A 14,890-nucleotide genomic window follows, 5' to 3' on the forward strand; every position below is an offset into this window, starting at 1 on the left:
ACCCGCTGGACGCAGCCATCTGAGCTAATTCCCAAGTCAGACGGCTGGTGGCGCTGTGGGGTGACTGAACCCCGTTACGATACCTAAATGAATAATATGAGCTTTTTACTTTGAACCTTTTCCTAACAAATGTACGTAATATTTGAAGATGAAAGTCGGCAATGCTCACGTACTGTTATTGTAGCGTGTCGTCACACAGACCTGACTGATTCGCACTGCTATTGTCATGTGCCGATCTCTAGACGTTAATAAGAAATTAATGTTTATAATTTTAATTCATAATATTAATTATGAAGAAATCTAAACTTTAGAATTTTATCCAGTGAGAAGGCAATTGCGATACATTTTCTGGGAGGCACCTCACACCTCCCCTTTGTCCCCTTCACACCTCCCCTGGGGAGGCGCACCTCACTGGTTAAGAACCCCTGGTCTAGACCATCCCTGACAGATGTCTATCTAACCTACTCTTAAATATCTCCAGCGATGGAGATTGCACAACTTCCCTAGGCAATTTATTCCAGTGTTTAACCACCCTGACAGGTAGGAACTTTTTCCTACTGTCCAACCTGAACCTCCCTTGCTGCAGTTTAAGCCCGTTGCTTCTTGTCCTATTTTCAGAGGGCAGGAAGAAAAATTTTTCTCCCTCCTCCTTGTGACACCCTTTTAGATACCTGAAAACTGCTATCGTGTCCCCTCTCAATCTTCTCTTTTCCAATCTAAACAAACCCAATTCTTTCAGTCTTCCTTCATAGGTCATGTTCTGTAGACCTTTCATCATTCTTGTTGCTCTTCTCTGGACCTTCTCCAGTTTCTCCACATCTTTCTTGAAATGCGGTGCCCAGAACTGGACACAAGACTCCAACTGACGCCTAACCAGTGAAGAGTAGAGCGGAAGAATGACTTCTCGTGTCTTGCTCACAACACACCTGTTACTGCATCCTAGAATCACATTTGCTTTTTTTGCAAGTGTCACACTATTGACTCATATTTAGCTTGTAGTCCATTATCATCCCTAGATCCCTTTCTGCTGTACTCCTTCCTAGACAGTCACTTCCCATTCTGTATGTGTGAAACTGATTGTTCCTACCTAAGTGGAGCACTTAGCATTTGTCCTTATTAAACTTCATCCTGTTTACCTCAGACCATTTCTCCAGTTTGTCCAGATCATTTTGAATTATGACCCTATCCTCCAAAACAGTTGCATCCCCTCCCAGCTTGGTATCATCTGCAAACGTAATACGCGTACTCTCTATGCCGATATAACATTGCACATCCCCATAGTATCTGAGCAATGCTCAGGAAAGACTCCACGCAGTGATGAAAGTCCTGTGGGCCAAACTATGCTGTCATAGAAGAACAGTTTCAGTTAATACAGTCTTTGTAGCATATCCATTTCAAAAGAGGTTTGTTTCGTTTCAGCACAGAGAAAAAGTGAAGTCTCAAAAAGAAATTGCTCATTTAAGCATAAGCTATTTACTGTACAACCCATTTCACTAAGGACAGTGCGTGCAACTGCCTAGCTAGATAACATCGCAGAGATAATGGGGTTATATTTGGATGGAGCATAACAGCGCAATGTGATTTGATAAGCATTTTCCACAGGGCAAAGGGCCTTTTGCAAAATCTGATAATTTTATCCTGCAGGAAACACTTGTTCTCCCAGCAGCAGGATCTTTCTGCTTAGTAGTCAAAGGCTATGACTACACTTTTCTTCAGAAAAAGGTACGCAAATTGTGCTCTGCAATTTGCATAACTTTTTCGGATTCTTTTTTTGGAAGAGGCTTTTCCAAACATTGCACTGGGCCAAATTTCAGAAAAACCTCCTCTTTCAGAAGAGCCCTTCTTCCTCGTGAAACAAGGCTTACAGGGCTTCCGAAAGAGAACATAAGAACATAAGAATGGCCGTACTGGGTCAGACCAAAGGTCCATCTAGCCCAGTATCCTGTCTACCGACAGTGGCCAGCACCAGGTGCCCCAGAGAGGGGGACCGAAGACAATGATCAAGCAATTTGTCTCCTGCCATCCCTCTCCAGCCTCTGACAAACAGAGGCCAGGGACACCATTTTATCCCCTGGCTAATAGCCTTTTATGAACCTAACCTCCATGAAATTATCTAGCTTCTCTTTAAACTCTATAATAGTCCTAGCCTTCACAGCCTCCTCTGGCAAGGAGTTCCACAGGTTGACTACACGCTGTGTGAAGAAGAACTTTCTTTTATTAGTTTTAAACCTGCTCCCCATTAATTTCATTTGGTGTCCTCTAGTTCTTCTATTTAGGGAACTAATAAATAACTTTTCTTTATCAGCCCTCTCCACACCATGCATGATTTTATAGACCTCTATCATATCCCCCCTCAGTCTCCTCTTTTCTAAACTGAAAAGTCCCAGTCGTTTTAACCTCTCCTCATATGGGACCCGTTCCAAACCCCTAATCATTTTAGTTGCCCTTTCCAAGGCCAAAATATCTTTTTTGAGGTGAGGAGACCACATCTGTACACAATATTCAAGATGTGGGCGTACCATAGTTTTATACAGGGGCAGTAAGATATTCTGGGTCTTATTTTCTATCCCTTTCCTAATAATTCCTAGCATCCTATTTGCCTTTTTGACTGCTGCTGCACACTGCCTGGAAGTTTTCAGAGAACTGTCCATGATAACTCCAAGATCTCTTTCCTGATTTGTCGTAGCCAAATTAGCCCCCATCATACTGTACATATAGTTGGGGTTATTTCTCCCGATGTGCATTACTTTACACTTATCCACATTAAATTTCATTTGCCATTTTGTTGCCCACTCACTGAGTTTGGTGAGATCTTCTTGGAGTCCCTCAGTCTGTTTCTGTCTTGACTATCCTAAACAGTTTGGTATCATCTGCAAACTTTACTACCTCACTGCTTACCCCTTTCTCCAAATCATTTATGAATAAGTTGAAAAGGATTGGTCCCAGGGCTGACCCTTGAGGTACACCACTAGTTACCCCTCTCCAATCTGAAAATTTACCATTTATTCCTACCCTTTGTTTCCTGTCTTTTAACCAGTTCTCAATCCAAGAAAGGACCTTCCCTCTTATTCCATGGCCATGTAATTTACACAAGAGCCTTTGGTGAGGGACCTTGTCAAAGGCTTTCTGAAAATCCAAGTATACTATATCTACTGGATCCCCCTTGTCCGCATGTTTGTTAACCCCTTCAAAGAACTCTAACAGATTAGTAAGACAGGATTTCCCTTTACAGAAACCATGTTGACTTTTGTCCAACAAATTATGTTCTTCTACATGCTTCACAATTTTATTCTTTACTATTGTTTCTATTAATTTGCCCGGTACTGAAGTTAGACTTACCGGTCTGTAATTGCCAGGATCGCCTCTAGAGCCCTTTTTAAATATTGGTGTCACGTTGGCTACCTTCCAGTCATTAGGTACGGAAGCTGATTTTCAGAAGAGCAGACACGTTCCCTGGACGTGGCGGGGTTTTTCCAGGATACCTCTGTTATCCTGGAAAAACTCTGTAGTGTAGACGTACCCAAAGGTACCAACCATTTAGTGTGCTTCTCAGAAACACAGCCTCAAATGTCATTTGCTTTTCTCAGAATCTAGCAAACTGTTGCTAAGTTGGAAACAAAGGACACAGAGAAGATTTTATAGACTGGCAAGAATAGCACACTTTGGCCAAGGAAGGAGTATGGTGAGCGCAGAAGGCAGAAGCTAGCAAATGGGATGAAGACACTAGTGTAAATCTAAATAGCATCCTCTTGCGGTGCATCATTCAGTAGCTCAGTCAGGCTGCAAGTCTGAGCTTTAAGAGGCTGTTTCCCAGAGTTTGGTAGGACTGAGCACAGGTAGCCCACATGTTCTTACAGTTAGAATTGCTGAATTCTGGGCCCACCCCCCCACCACAGTCATTTGACAAGCCAGTTAGGGCTGAATTTCAGCACTGCCAAGCACCTATAGATCCAACAAAGTCATTAGGCGCCAGGGGTGCACAGCAACTCTGCGAATCAGACCTTCCCTTTCTAACCCATCGGTAACTAAACTCCAGACAGAGATGCGGGGCTGATGTACATCATCTGAGCTGAAATCCTACAGACTTTAAAGGTGCAAACAAAGGCATTAAAGTTTTACCGTTGCAAAGCTGAACTGTTGTCACCAAGCTAACATGTTGATTTGTGTGCTTGGCAGTGTGTTCCTTTACCCGGAAACCCTACAGAAGCAGCTCCCACCACTGGCAATATTAGCACCATAAAGGTAATGTAACAGCATCTTTTGAATTATTTATCTTGTCAGCACTTTGTGCTTTATACACTAGAGCCTGTCTGCTCCTGCCATAAAGGAGTGAGCTGATTGTGGACCCTTCCAGCTGAAATCCCCTCTTAAGAGCTCTCCAGGGTGCCGGCATGGCTCCAGCTGATGCTAATGGGAATTGGATGGCCAGATCTAGGCAAGAATGCACTGAGCTGAGCTCTGCATTAATAATATACGGAGATATACCTCTCTCATTGAGTCCAGTCCTCAAGGCAGGGCTAAGTACCATCCCTGACAAATTTGCCCACAACCCCTAAATGGCTCCCTCAAGGATTGAGCTCACAACTTTGGGGTTAAGCAGGCCAATGCTCAAACCACTGAGCTAGCCCTCCCTCTGGCCTAAATGCAAACTAACTAGTGCTTTGCAGCTTTCAATGAGGTCCTGGCCATTCTCTTCACTGGGTCTCGTTCTTGCATCGTAAACAGACAAAGCGAGATGCTTCCTTCTGTGTTAGTGGCTTGTGGCAGTATTTTGGAGAATGTGGTTAGCGGGTTTACTGAGCACTAAGACTCTAATCTTGCAGATCCAACAAAATTCCCATGGATTTGATTACAGTGAGGTTCTGCCATAGTAAGGAGAGGAGGGTACATCGGACGACCTAGCAAAGCATAAGGCCTTTTTCTTGGCTACCTGCCTTAGTTCTAAAAACACCTATTCTGCCCTTTTTTCCCACCATGCCTTATCCTTGGCATGGGCTGGGGTTTAACCAAGGGCAGAATCTGGCTTGTTGCTTCTGTGTATTTGGTGTTGTATTGCTCATTTGAACATTGAAGGGCCAGTGAAGCTGAGGTGAGATCACGTGTAAGGAATAGTTTGTATTAGTCAATGTATTGCTGGGAAAGGTTGCTGGCCCAGGAAAACTCCCCAGGCTAGCCTGCAGTAGACACTTCACAGCACCAAAGGTACAAGGTTACTCACACCAGCCCCTGACCTCTAGGAGCAAGGTATTTGAGTTCCTCTTTATTCAGTCCTTAGCCTGTCAGCAAGGGGGCTGGTAGAGCCTCAGGCCAGGTGGTTATGGTGCTGACACCTGTCCAGCTGGCATATGGTGATTTTCAGTCCTTCCCACTGAGCTGGTGCTGAAGCAGTGACCTAAAGGGGAAAAGCTCCCATGGCATGTAACCAGTGTTTGGTGCACAGCCTAGGGGCTGTGCTTTAAGGGCAGAGCGTGACGATTCATTATAATCCATTGTACCAATGACAGTGTCTGCTGGAGCAGACTGTTTTGTCCCAAAGGCCTGCAGAGAGTCACTGTACACAGCACACTCACAGTCAGACCAGCGGGAGAGAGCAGTAGCACAACGTGCAAAAACTTCCTTGTGGGCTGCGTTCCCATCCTCTCTTCTGCCTGCTGCCCTTCTGTACAGCTCCCCCTTCACTCCCTCATGCATGTCAATGATTATTTCAGATGACGGGAGATGCTGCATATTCCAGTGGGGGCACACGCCAGAAGCAGGTAAGACTCAAAGCTGACATCTCAACTGAAATGTTACCTAGTACCTTACGCAGGTGGGTAATATGGACTAGAGGAACAAAAAATCTTTCCCACAACGTCATCTTTGCAGCTTCTGTAGCCGATGCAGCTCTATACGCGCATGGTGCAGTCTTTTCGTTAAATGTATGCATTAGCATAGGGGACTTTTTAAGATCAGTGGCTGGAAGGCACGCGAGAAGCCTGTATTGCGTTGGGTGCAGCTCCCTCACAGCTTCAGTGGAGTTTTTTCAGCTACCTGATATATAAATCCCTTTTGTCAGAGCTGAAGCCACATCACCAGCCGGTTAGAATGCTCTAACTCTGCACCGGGCATCATGACCATCAGCTAAACCAGGGCTGGGCAAAATATGGCCCCGGGGGCTGGATCCGGCCCACAGACCACCCTGCCAGGACCCCCAGGCACGTAGCTTCCGCAGTTTAAAATGCAGTCCCTATGTTTCTCTGTTCTGCAGGGAGGGGGGAAGCTTTGTGTAATCTTCCCACCCCCAGCCCAGTCCTCAACTCCTATTGGCCAGAAGCAACAAGGTAATAAGAATTGACCTCGGCCAATTTCTCAGCTCCTATGGGCTGGAAACAGCCAACAAATCGGAGCTGAGAAATTGGCCCGAGAGAGAGGGGGCAGTGCAAGCCTCTTCCCTCACCCGGAGTTGAGAGCCATGTGGAGGGAGCAGCCTGTATTTTCAAGTGGTCTGGGGCTGCAGCAGGCAGGGAGCCCAGCCTGCCTTGAGGTGCTGCAGGGCTGCTGGCCAGGAGACACTTAGATAAACTCCTTCCAGCCAGAGCCTGCCTCTGGCACCCCAACCCCTCCTGCATCTCAACTCCCTCCCCCCAGGTCACCATCCAAACCCTCTGCACCCCCTGCCCCAGGTCACAAACTCCCTCCCAGACCCTGCACCCTCCCCCACACCTCTTCCCTAGGCTAGAAGCCTCTCCTCTGCACACAAGCACCCTCCCAGACCCTGCACCCCAATTCCCTGCCCCAGGTCACAGTTCTCTCCTTCACCCAAACTCCCTTTCAGACCCCACACCATCTGCTCCCCCAGTCCCTTACCCTGGGCACCCTTCTGTACTCAACCGCCATCCTAGGCCCCGCACTCTCTCCAGGGAAAAGTATGGCCCCTTAACCACTTTCAAAATCTTGGAGTGTCCCCTCCCACCCAAAATTATTGCCCACCCCTGAGCTAAAGCACTTGTAGGCTATGTCTAGACTGGCAAGTTTTTCCAGAAAATCAGCCGCTTTTCCGGAAAAACTTGCCAGCTGTCTACACTGGCCGCTTGAATTTCCACAAAAGCACTGACGTTTTCATGTAAGATTGTCAGTGTTCTTGTGGAAATACTACGCTGCTCCCATTCGGGCAAAAGTCCTTTCGCGCAAAAATTTTGCGCAAGAGGGCCACTGTAGACAGCTCAGATTTGTTTTGCTCAAAAAAGCCCTAATCACGAAAATGGCAATCAGGGCTTTTTTGCGGAAAAGCGCGTCTAGATTGGCACGGAAAAAAAAGTGCTTTTGCGGAAAAGCGTCCGTGCCAATCTAGACGCTCTGTTCCGAAAACGCTTTAACGGAAAACTTTTCCGTTAAAAGCATTTCCAGAAAATCATTCCAGTCTAGATGTAGCCGTAGTGTTTAACTAGGCTGAGGTGGTGATGCTCTCACACATGTGTAGGTGGGGGATGCTCTCCTGGAATTACCGAAGATACTGAACATACAGATTCTGAGATTAGAATCAGCCCCAGGGGTCTCAAGCCCACAACCTGGAGTAGGCCTAATCCAGCTCCAAACAGTGCTTGTTCGCACTAGTCTTTACTTGGCTACAGCGAAGGACAATAGCGTGTTAGAGCTGAACGTCAAGTGCATTGATTTTTGAGAGGAGATTGTTGGGTTCTGAAAGTTTGAAAACGCACAGCAGGACTTCTTTCAAGGCTCTTCTCCCAAATCCCTGAGAACGTGCTGATTGCTGTACTTTGATACTGTTGTGAGCAGGGTTAAACTTCGCTATGTGTTAGTTAAAAACCTCATTGAAATTGAGAAGTGTGAATGCTCCCCTCATTTCAAGATGCCACGTAAGAAGCAGGTAAGGGCCACACACAAAACAAGGCATCATGGAGTCTGCCCCGAATTTAGCACCATGTGAATGGAGGATTCCCCTGGGTATTGTTTGGGTGGGTGGAGTAGAAATAAAATTGGGTTCAGCCAAGCACCAGACTCAGAGCAAGGCCGACGGCAAGAAAGCCAGGCATGGCGTGGCCTTGGGAGAAGCCTAGAGCAAGGCAAGGAGGCTGAGAGAAGCTTAGGCCTGTAAGCAAAGACACTGCTCCTTTTGTTCTTGGTGCCTCCCGTGCTCTCAGATGCAGGACTCCGTACATTGTAGGTGAATAAATGAGATTGTCTTAAGGAAAATACCAGGCACGATCAATTTCTGCTCCCAGCCGCCACCATCTATAAAGCCTCAAACTTTGACTAGCCCCTTGGGCAGAAAAGGGTTAACAACATTCTTCATTTGTGAGACCTAAGTCTGTCCAGTGCCACATAGCCACGCCCTCCGCAGTCTGGAGCATTAGAGTGTGCTGAGGGGAGTTCTCTGGGCTGTTTCCTTACACCACACCACACATCTGTGTTCAGCCTGGTGTAAGGATGTCCTGTGGCATTGCTGAGGAGAGGAGCAGGGCAGCTAATGCTCTTTAATTAGTCAAGCCTAATAGTGGAAGGGCTGGTGGCCCTAGCCTCTGTTTGTCAGAAGCTGGGAATGGACGACAGGGCTGGATCACTTGCTGGGACAAGCTAAGGTGGGATTCCCTGTTCTGTTCACGCCCTCTGGGGCACCTGGCATTGGCCACTGGTGGAAGACAGGACACTGGGCTGGGTGGACCTTTGGCCTGACCCAGTCCGGCTGTTCTTATCAATCTCTTTGGCCTGTTCTACACGAGAAGGGTGGAACTAGCGCACAGATTGCTATCCGGATCAAGTTGAAACACGTCTTTCTTTTACTATACAGTACGCACAGTAACATTAGAGTCTCATTCCGACACTCCTACTATCTGTTGACAGGGTGGAGAACAACTTTGCTCCACTCTGTTCTGTAGAGGGCTGGTGACAAAACAAGGGATGGAAGGGCTACATCATCCCTTTTACCTCCTGCTAATCCCTAACACCGGTGTAATTCCTGCTGGTTCCTGCTCTTAGGAGGGGAAGCTCTGGGACTCGGTGAAGACAACTGGCGTCATACTCGGCCCAGGTCTGCTCATGTTTGCTGCCTTCAGGAACTCTGTCACCTGGTAAGACCACCCCAGGCTAACCTGAAATGAGACAAACGGGGTGGGGGGGGGGAAGGAGAGGAGGAGGGAGTGTTGATTTTTTTGTACTAAAAAGCAAAACCTGGCAGCTGTGTCTACAGGGGCAAGTTATTCCGGAAAATCAGCCGCTTTTCCGGAAAAACTTGCCAGCTGTCTACACTGGCCGCTTGAATTTCCGGAAAAGCACTGACAATCTAGTGTAAAATCATCAGTGCTTTTCCGGAAAAACTATGCTGCGCCCGTTCGGGCAAAAGTCTTTTTCCGGAACAGTTTTCCGGAAAAGGGCCAGTGTAGATAGCACAGTAGTGTTTTCCGCAAAAAAGCCCCGATTGCGAAAATGACGATCGAGGCTTTTTTGCGGAAAAGCGTGTCTAGATTGGCCACGGACGCTTTTCCGGAAAAAGTGCTTTTCTGGAAAAGTGTAAAGCCAATCTAGATGCGCTTTTCCGGAAATAATTTAACAGAAAACCTTTTCCGTTAAAAGCATTTCCGGAAAATCATGCCAGTGTAGACGTAGCCGGCATGTAATTCTCAGGCCCTTCTCCCCAGGCACTTGCAGAAGTTCTGGGGGGCTTCGGGTGATTTCTGGCAGGCACGATGGGAGCAAGTGCACCACCTGCTTGGAGGAAACGAATGGGCAATTTTCTTGCTAGGTGAGTTGCTCAGACTGACACCACTCAGCTGCAGGAATGCCAGGTTACATTCCAGCTCGCCCAGAGCTCTACCGACGGTGTGCAATGCCTCCGAATTCCTGCCATGCCTTCCCACTGGTTAGGGGCCAGCCAACGTTCCCCCCCCTCCTCCACGGCAAGCATTTGTAACCACCAACTCATCCAGGTTTCCACCTCCCTCACTGGGCTACTTGCATGCAAGCTGGGGAGTAGTTCTTGCCCTAGGGACAGAGCTGGCTTGCTTGTCAAGCTACACACCTGAGTCATATTCTAGCAGTAGGGGTGTGACGGCACGTTGGGGGTTCCCCGTCTCCTGCACCCCGGAATGGCACAAACAGACTGTACCAGCCAGTGGAATTGAGGGTGGTTTATTGCTCCTCCAGCACAGCGCAGCACAGATGTAATCTGGTTACAGGAACTGGGCTAGGATGCCTCAGGCCCCCTTGAGATGGGGGAGACTGGGCCCCTAAAACTCCAGCTCCTCTCCCTAGGCTGTCTCATCCATCCTCACAGACAGCCACCAACCAACTAACCCCCTTCCAGCCCTGCCCCCCAGCCAGGGCCGCATTCACCTTCCTTTGTTCCTCTCCATGGGGGGGTGTCTGGCCACTGGTTCAACAAGTTTGTCCTTACCTCTGCCTAGTGAGGTTTTCCCTGCTGGGTCTTGCTCCAGACAGCAGGGGTCTCCACATCCCAGCAAGTACCCCCACTACGTCACAAGGGGTAACAGCGTTGCAGCCAGTTTTCTTTGTGTGGCTGGCTACAGCCTGGTGATGACGACTTGGTGGTGGAGGGCAAAGTGTCTCTTCTAGAGAGCATGTGTGTATTCTAGTAATCCCATCCCCGGTCAGTAGCTGTGCCTCGGCGTGTAAGCGCCTCAGGGCCAACGAGTGCCCAGCTGAACAGGGCCCTGACCTCTACTAGTGTCCTCTGGGCATCTTCATTTCCTCTAAGCTGTGCAGTTGGGGGGCAGGGGTGGGGGGGAAGAGGGAAGAGATCCAGGGGGAGTCTGCTCTGCCCATTGCATCAACTCCCTCACCCCTCTGCACCCCAGTACTCTGGCCCCCCCGCCCCATGAATTGTTTGTGCACACAATCTGGGTGGGGGGAACGGCGGGAGCACTAGGCACCACCATGTTCAGTTATTTCTGATCTGCACAGGCTTCCCTTTACGTAACAGCCTCTGCCCTTCTCTCTCCTGGCACAGGCACCGCCTTGGTTCCAAGCCTGGTTTACTGGAGCTTCAATGGACTCCTGATGGTTGCAGATGTGACTGGAAAGCCCAGTTTCATTACCCGCTACCGCATTCAGTTGGGCAAAAACGACCCTGTAGGTATTTCTCACTGTGCCTAGGCACTGGCTGAATAGGGCCTGCCTTCTCTGAGCACAAGAGGGGGTAGGGCAGAGCACTCAGTCTCCTTTCCCCACAGCCTCACGGTCTTCCATGCTGGGGGCTGGCAAAGTAGAATCAAGCCATGAATTCGACATGGCATGAAAGTGCACAGGGCTGGGTGGTGCAGTGGTTAGGGCAAGGCTTGGGACTCAGGCTGGCTGCAGTCAGTTCCCAGCCCTTTGGGCATGTCAGTTAGGCCTGAGTATCCCCAAGCAGGTAGGAATTGGGTGTCAATAACGAGAGGGCAAGAGAAATCGCTGCAAGTCATCAAGCCTGGGTTAGATTGCTCCCAGCCTGGGGAAGAGAGGCACCTCAGACTGCCATCACAAAAGCTGAGTTAGCCAATGGGAGATGGCAGCAAGGGCCATGGGGCTTACTAAGAGCATAAGCACCTGCTGCTGCAGAAGTCACGGGCACAGCAGGACTGTAGTCTGGCTGGCTGCTTTCCCATGCGCATGCTTGAACCACAAGCTATTGGACCAGGCTGTGGCCAAGAGGCAGAAGCATGAGCTGAGGTAGAGAGTTTCCTCTCACATAGGAAGCGGCTTTCTTGGTGATGGAGGTAATCCCCCTCCCCGGGAACCGGTACCTAGGGAGACCAAGCATTTCAGCAGCCTGGCTAGCTGGACAATATAGAGCGGGGTTGCATAGCGACAGTTCTGAGCCCCCCCCATAGATCCTAGCCCCCACTGCCCACAGAGCGGGGTTAACACAGGAATGCCTCTGACCACACAGCAAGTGTTGCATGGAAAGGCTGCATTCCTACACCCATAGAAAAACTCCTTTCCGCAACACAGGCTGCATATTCATCTGTTCTGCTGCTGTGGTCTCCATGCAGGAGACAACCTAGAGCTACGTCTACACTAATCTGTTAGCCTAGCCCAATAGACACACAGCCTGCATGGACAGGAGCTTGCCAGCACGACCTTTCCCCACAGCAGCAGCAAGATCTACTCCACAGGAGTTGTCCACATGGCTAGGGTACATGAATACCCCCCAAACCCCAGCCTGTTGTATAAATGGGAAGCACAGACCCTGGCTAAATGACTCTTTTCTCCCTACCTTGGGAGGTAGCAGTTGCCCCACTATACACAATGCTCAGTGGAACAACTTAAAGCTCATGTTGTCAGACTTCAGCCTTAACACCCCAGCTTTGTAAATGGGACAAGGACCATTTCTTGGGGCACTTCCCCCCTCCCCCCCCCCCCATCTGGGCAGCTAGCAGCTGGCTGCAATTCCTATCACATTTGGAAGGTTTCTTCATAATCGCATGGGCTAAAGAGTTCTTTCCATGTCGTGTTAATTGCTGACATGCAATTAGGCAGCACAGCCGTGGGTCTCAATCCTTCCAGACGACTGTACCCCTTTCCGAAGTCAGGTTTCCTATGTACCCTCAAGTTTCACCTCCCCCTAAGACTACTTGCTTACAAAATCAGATACAAAAACACACCACTGGGCCCTAGTGCAGACAGATTGCTGTGTCTCATTTTAGCGGTTTGAAATGTCTTGTATTCACGTGGCTAGTGCTTTTTATGGTGCCTGTTGTAAAATGAGGCAATGACCTAGGTGAGCGGAGGTAGCCCTGGAAGATCTCTGCATAGCCCCGGTTGAGAACTGCTGCTCTAACGTACTTCACAGGCACGGGGTTGCATAACTCACTGGTCACGTGACCCCAGCCATAATGATCAGCACAGCAGAGGGAAATAAGTCAGAAGTCACTTGCAGAGGCAGGGAACAGTCCCTCCCCCTTTCCTAGAGGCTGTAGGTTAAAGAAGGTTAGAGCTTGCGTGCAGGGAGGCCGAGACATTCCTGTGCCACTAGACTCAATCATGGGCCCGGCCGCTGCTAGCCAGTCATAAAAATTAAGGTTATAGAACAGAAAATGTTGGTCACAATCATTCAACTGTATGTGGCAGCAGAGCAAGCACGATCAGCAAGGCACAAGGAAAGCTGGGGGGGGGGGGGGGGAGGAGAAGAGGAAAAGAGAATTCAATGGCTTGTCAGTTCTGAGAAGAGCACCTGGCTTTTTTCCTTGCTCCTCCTCAAAGCCAGGTGGAGCCACACAAAAAGCAAGATCCCTGACTCGCTAGAGCCCACCCGCCTTTTCTGCAGCGAAGACACAGCCTTTAAGTAGCAGCGCTGCCGTAGATGAGCACGGCTGCACTGAGCTGTACGCACGGCAGCTGTGTACACGTCTCTTTCCCCGCCGTGGCGCTTGTAGGCCGGCCTGGGGCCGTACCCGGCTGCCAGAACCTCACTTTCAGTACCTGCCTCTGCTCTCCGTGCAGGTCCAAGGCTTTGCCCACAGCCGAGTGCACTAGGTTGCCATTGACCCAGGGAAGGAGGGTGCTGAACTTTAGGGGATCAGCTTCTTGTGCATTTGCCTCCTTGCCAGTGTCAAAGGTCTGAGTCCTGGACAGGTCCCCCTGCAGCCCAGAGACGCGTCATTCCACATTAGCCTTAGCCGGGTCTCCTGTCTTGCAGGTGGACAGGGTGAAGCTGCGGCAGGCTGTTCACACGGTGCTGTTGAATCAGGCTTTCATCTCTCTCCCCATGGTGATGCTCATGCTCCCTATCATGAAGTGGCGGGGACAGCCCTGCAGCAAGGAACTACCCACCTTCCATTGGTTCCTCCTGGAGCTGTCCATTTGTGTCCTGCTGGAGGAGATCCTCTTCTACTATTCACACCGGTGAGCTGGGCAGGAGGCCTGATCCGAGAATCCAGTCTGTCCTGGGGCAGCTGCTTCCTCCTTGAAGCACTGTAGGAAACGTGAGCAGTTCTGTCCTGAATTAGGACCTTGCTCCCAAGAAAACACCTCCACTGACCTTGGCCGGCCCCGTTCCTTCAGGAGCTCTTGGTGATGGAACGCAGCTAGGGGCCACGGTTACCCAGAGATTATGGCAGTGAGGGTTGAGATGGACTGGCCCACAGGCTCAGGGAGGAAAAACGTTGATTTTATATGGAAGCTATAGTTTAAAGCACTTTGGGGAGAGGAGGAACTCTACCCTGCCAAAGAGAATCTACAGAGTGTATTGTGTACATGGAAACCAAGGATTGTGGGCTCCCTGAGCAAAGCTCATGATCTCCTATACAGGTGTACAGCACTGGCACAATGGGGCCCCACTCCCAGCTCTCCCGGCCTTGTCAGTGCTACCACGAAGCCCAAAACCGGATGCAAAGTAAAACACACCACCTCACAAAAAGGCAGTTCAACAGCCAACGAAGCAATTGTGGGAATCCACATGAGCCAAGGGAATTGTTCAAGGACCCTACGTCCTGGTTCTGCCTTGATGTCTGAGTCCTGACATCTCACTCTGTCTAATTCACTAGGCCACGCTACTGCTCTAACGTCCTCGCAGTATTGAGGGTGCACCCAGGGACGCTGCTCTCGGGGTTGATTGGACAAACTTGATTCTGGTTCTCTCTGCAGGCTCGTTCACCACCCACTTCTGTATAAGCGCATACACAAGAAGCACCATGAATGGACAGCCCCTGTTGGTGTGGTCTCCCTCTACGCTCATCCGGTAGAGCACGTGGTAAGCTTGGGGCTCTCTTGGGGTAACTGCCCAGCAGCCTCTCATGTAAACCTGGTCCCCTATTCCGGCCTTTGCATTTCCGCTGGGTGAAGAAACGTGGGAAGGGAGGCTAGTCGCCGCAGTCAGACCCTTCCCGGTGGGACATGAAGCTGGGGCTCAGGTATCCCCAAAAAGCTGCTCTCATAGAAGGGTCCTGTGGCTCTT

The 14,890-nt window shown here is 49.6% G+C and overlaps 1 protein-coding gene across 5 annotated transcripts in view; it reads left to right on the forward strand.

Moving 5' to 3' along the window:
- Positions 1 to 14,890, forward strand: part of FAXDC2 (fatty acid hydroxylase domain containing 2) — a 32,238-nt gene that overhangs the window by 14,892 nt on the left and 2,456 nt on the right. For all 5 annotated transcript variants that reach the window (XM_075900604.2, XM_075900606.2, XM_075900605.2 and 2 more), the window contains exons 2-8: positions 4,177 to 4,242; positions 5,709 to 5,756; positions 8,977 to 9,068; positions 9,636 to 9,739; positions 10,964 to 11,085; positions 13,634 to 13,839; positions 14,581 to 14,686. In XM_075900604.2, coding sequence (XP_075756719.1) covers positions 4,177 to 4,242; positions 5,709 to 5,756; positions 8,977 to 9,068; positions 9,636 to 9,739; positions 10,964 to 11,085; positions 13,634 to 13,839; positions 14,581 to 14,686 — 744 coding nt within the window. The remainder of the gene's footprint in view (positions 1 to 4,176; positions 4,243 to 5,708; positions 5,757 to 8,976; positions 9,069 to 9,635; positions 9,740 to 10,963; positions 11,086 to 13,633; positions 13,840 to 14,580; positions 14,687 to 14,890) is intronic.

The sequence above is a fragment of the Pelodiscus sinensis genome, chromosome 16 (genome assembly GCF_052426305.1).
Source record: "Pelodiscus sinensis isolate ZL-2025 chromosome 16, ASM5242630v1, whole genome shotgun sequence".
NCBI classification, from domain to species: Eukaryota; Metazoa; Chordata; order Testudines; family Trionychidae; genus Pelodiscus; species Pelodiscus sinensis.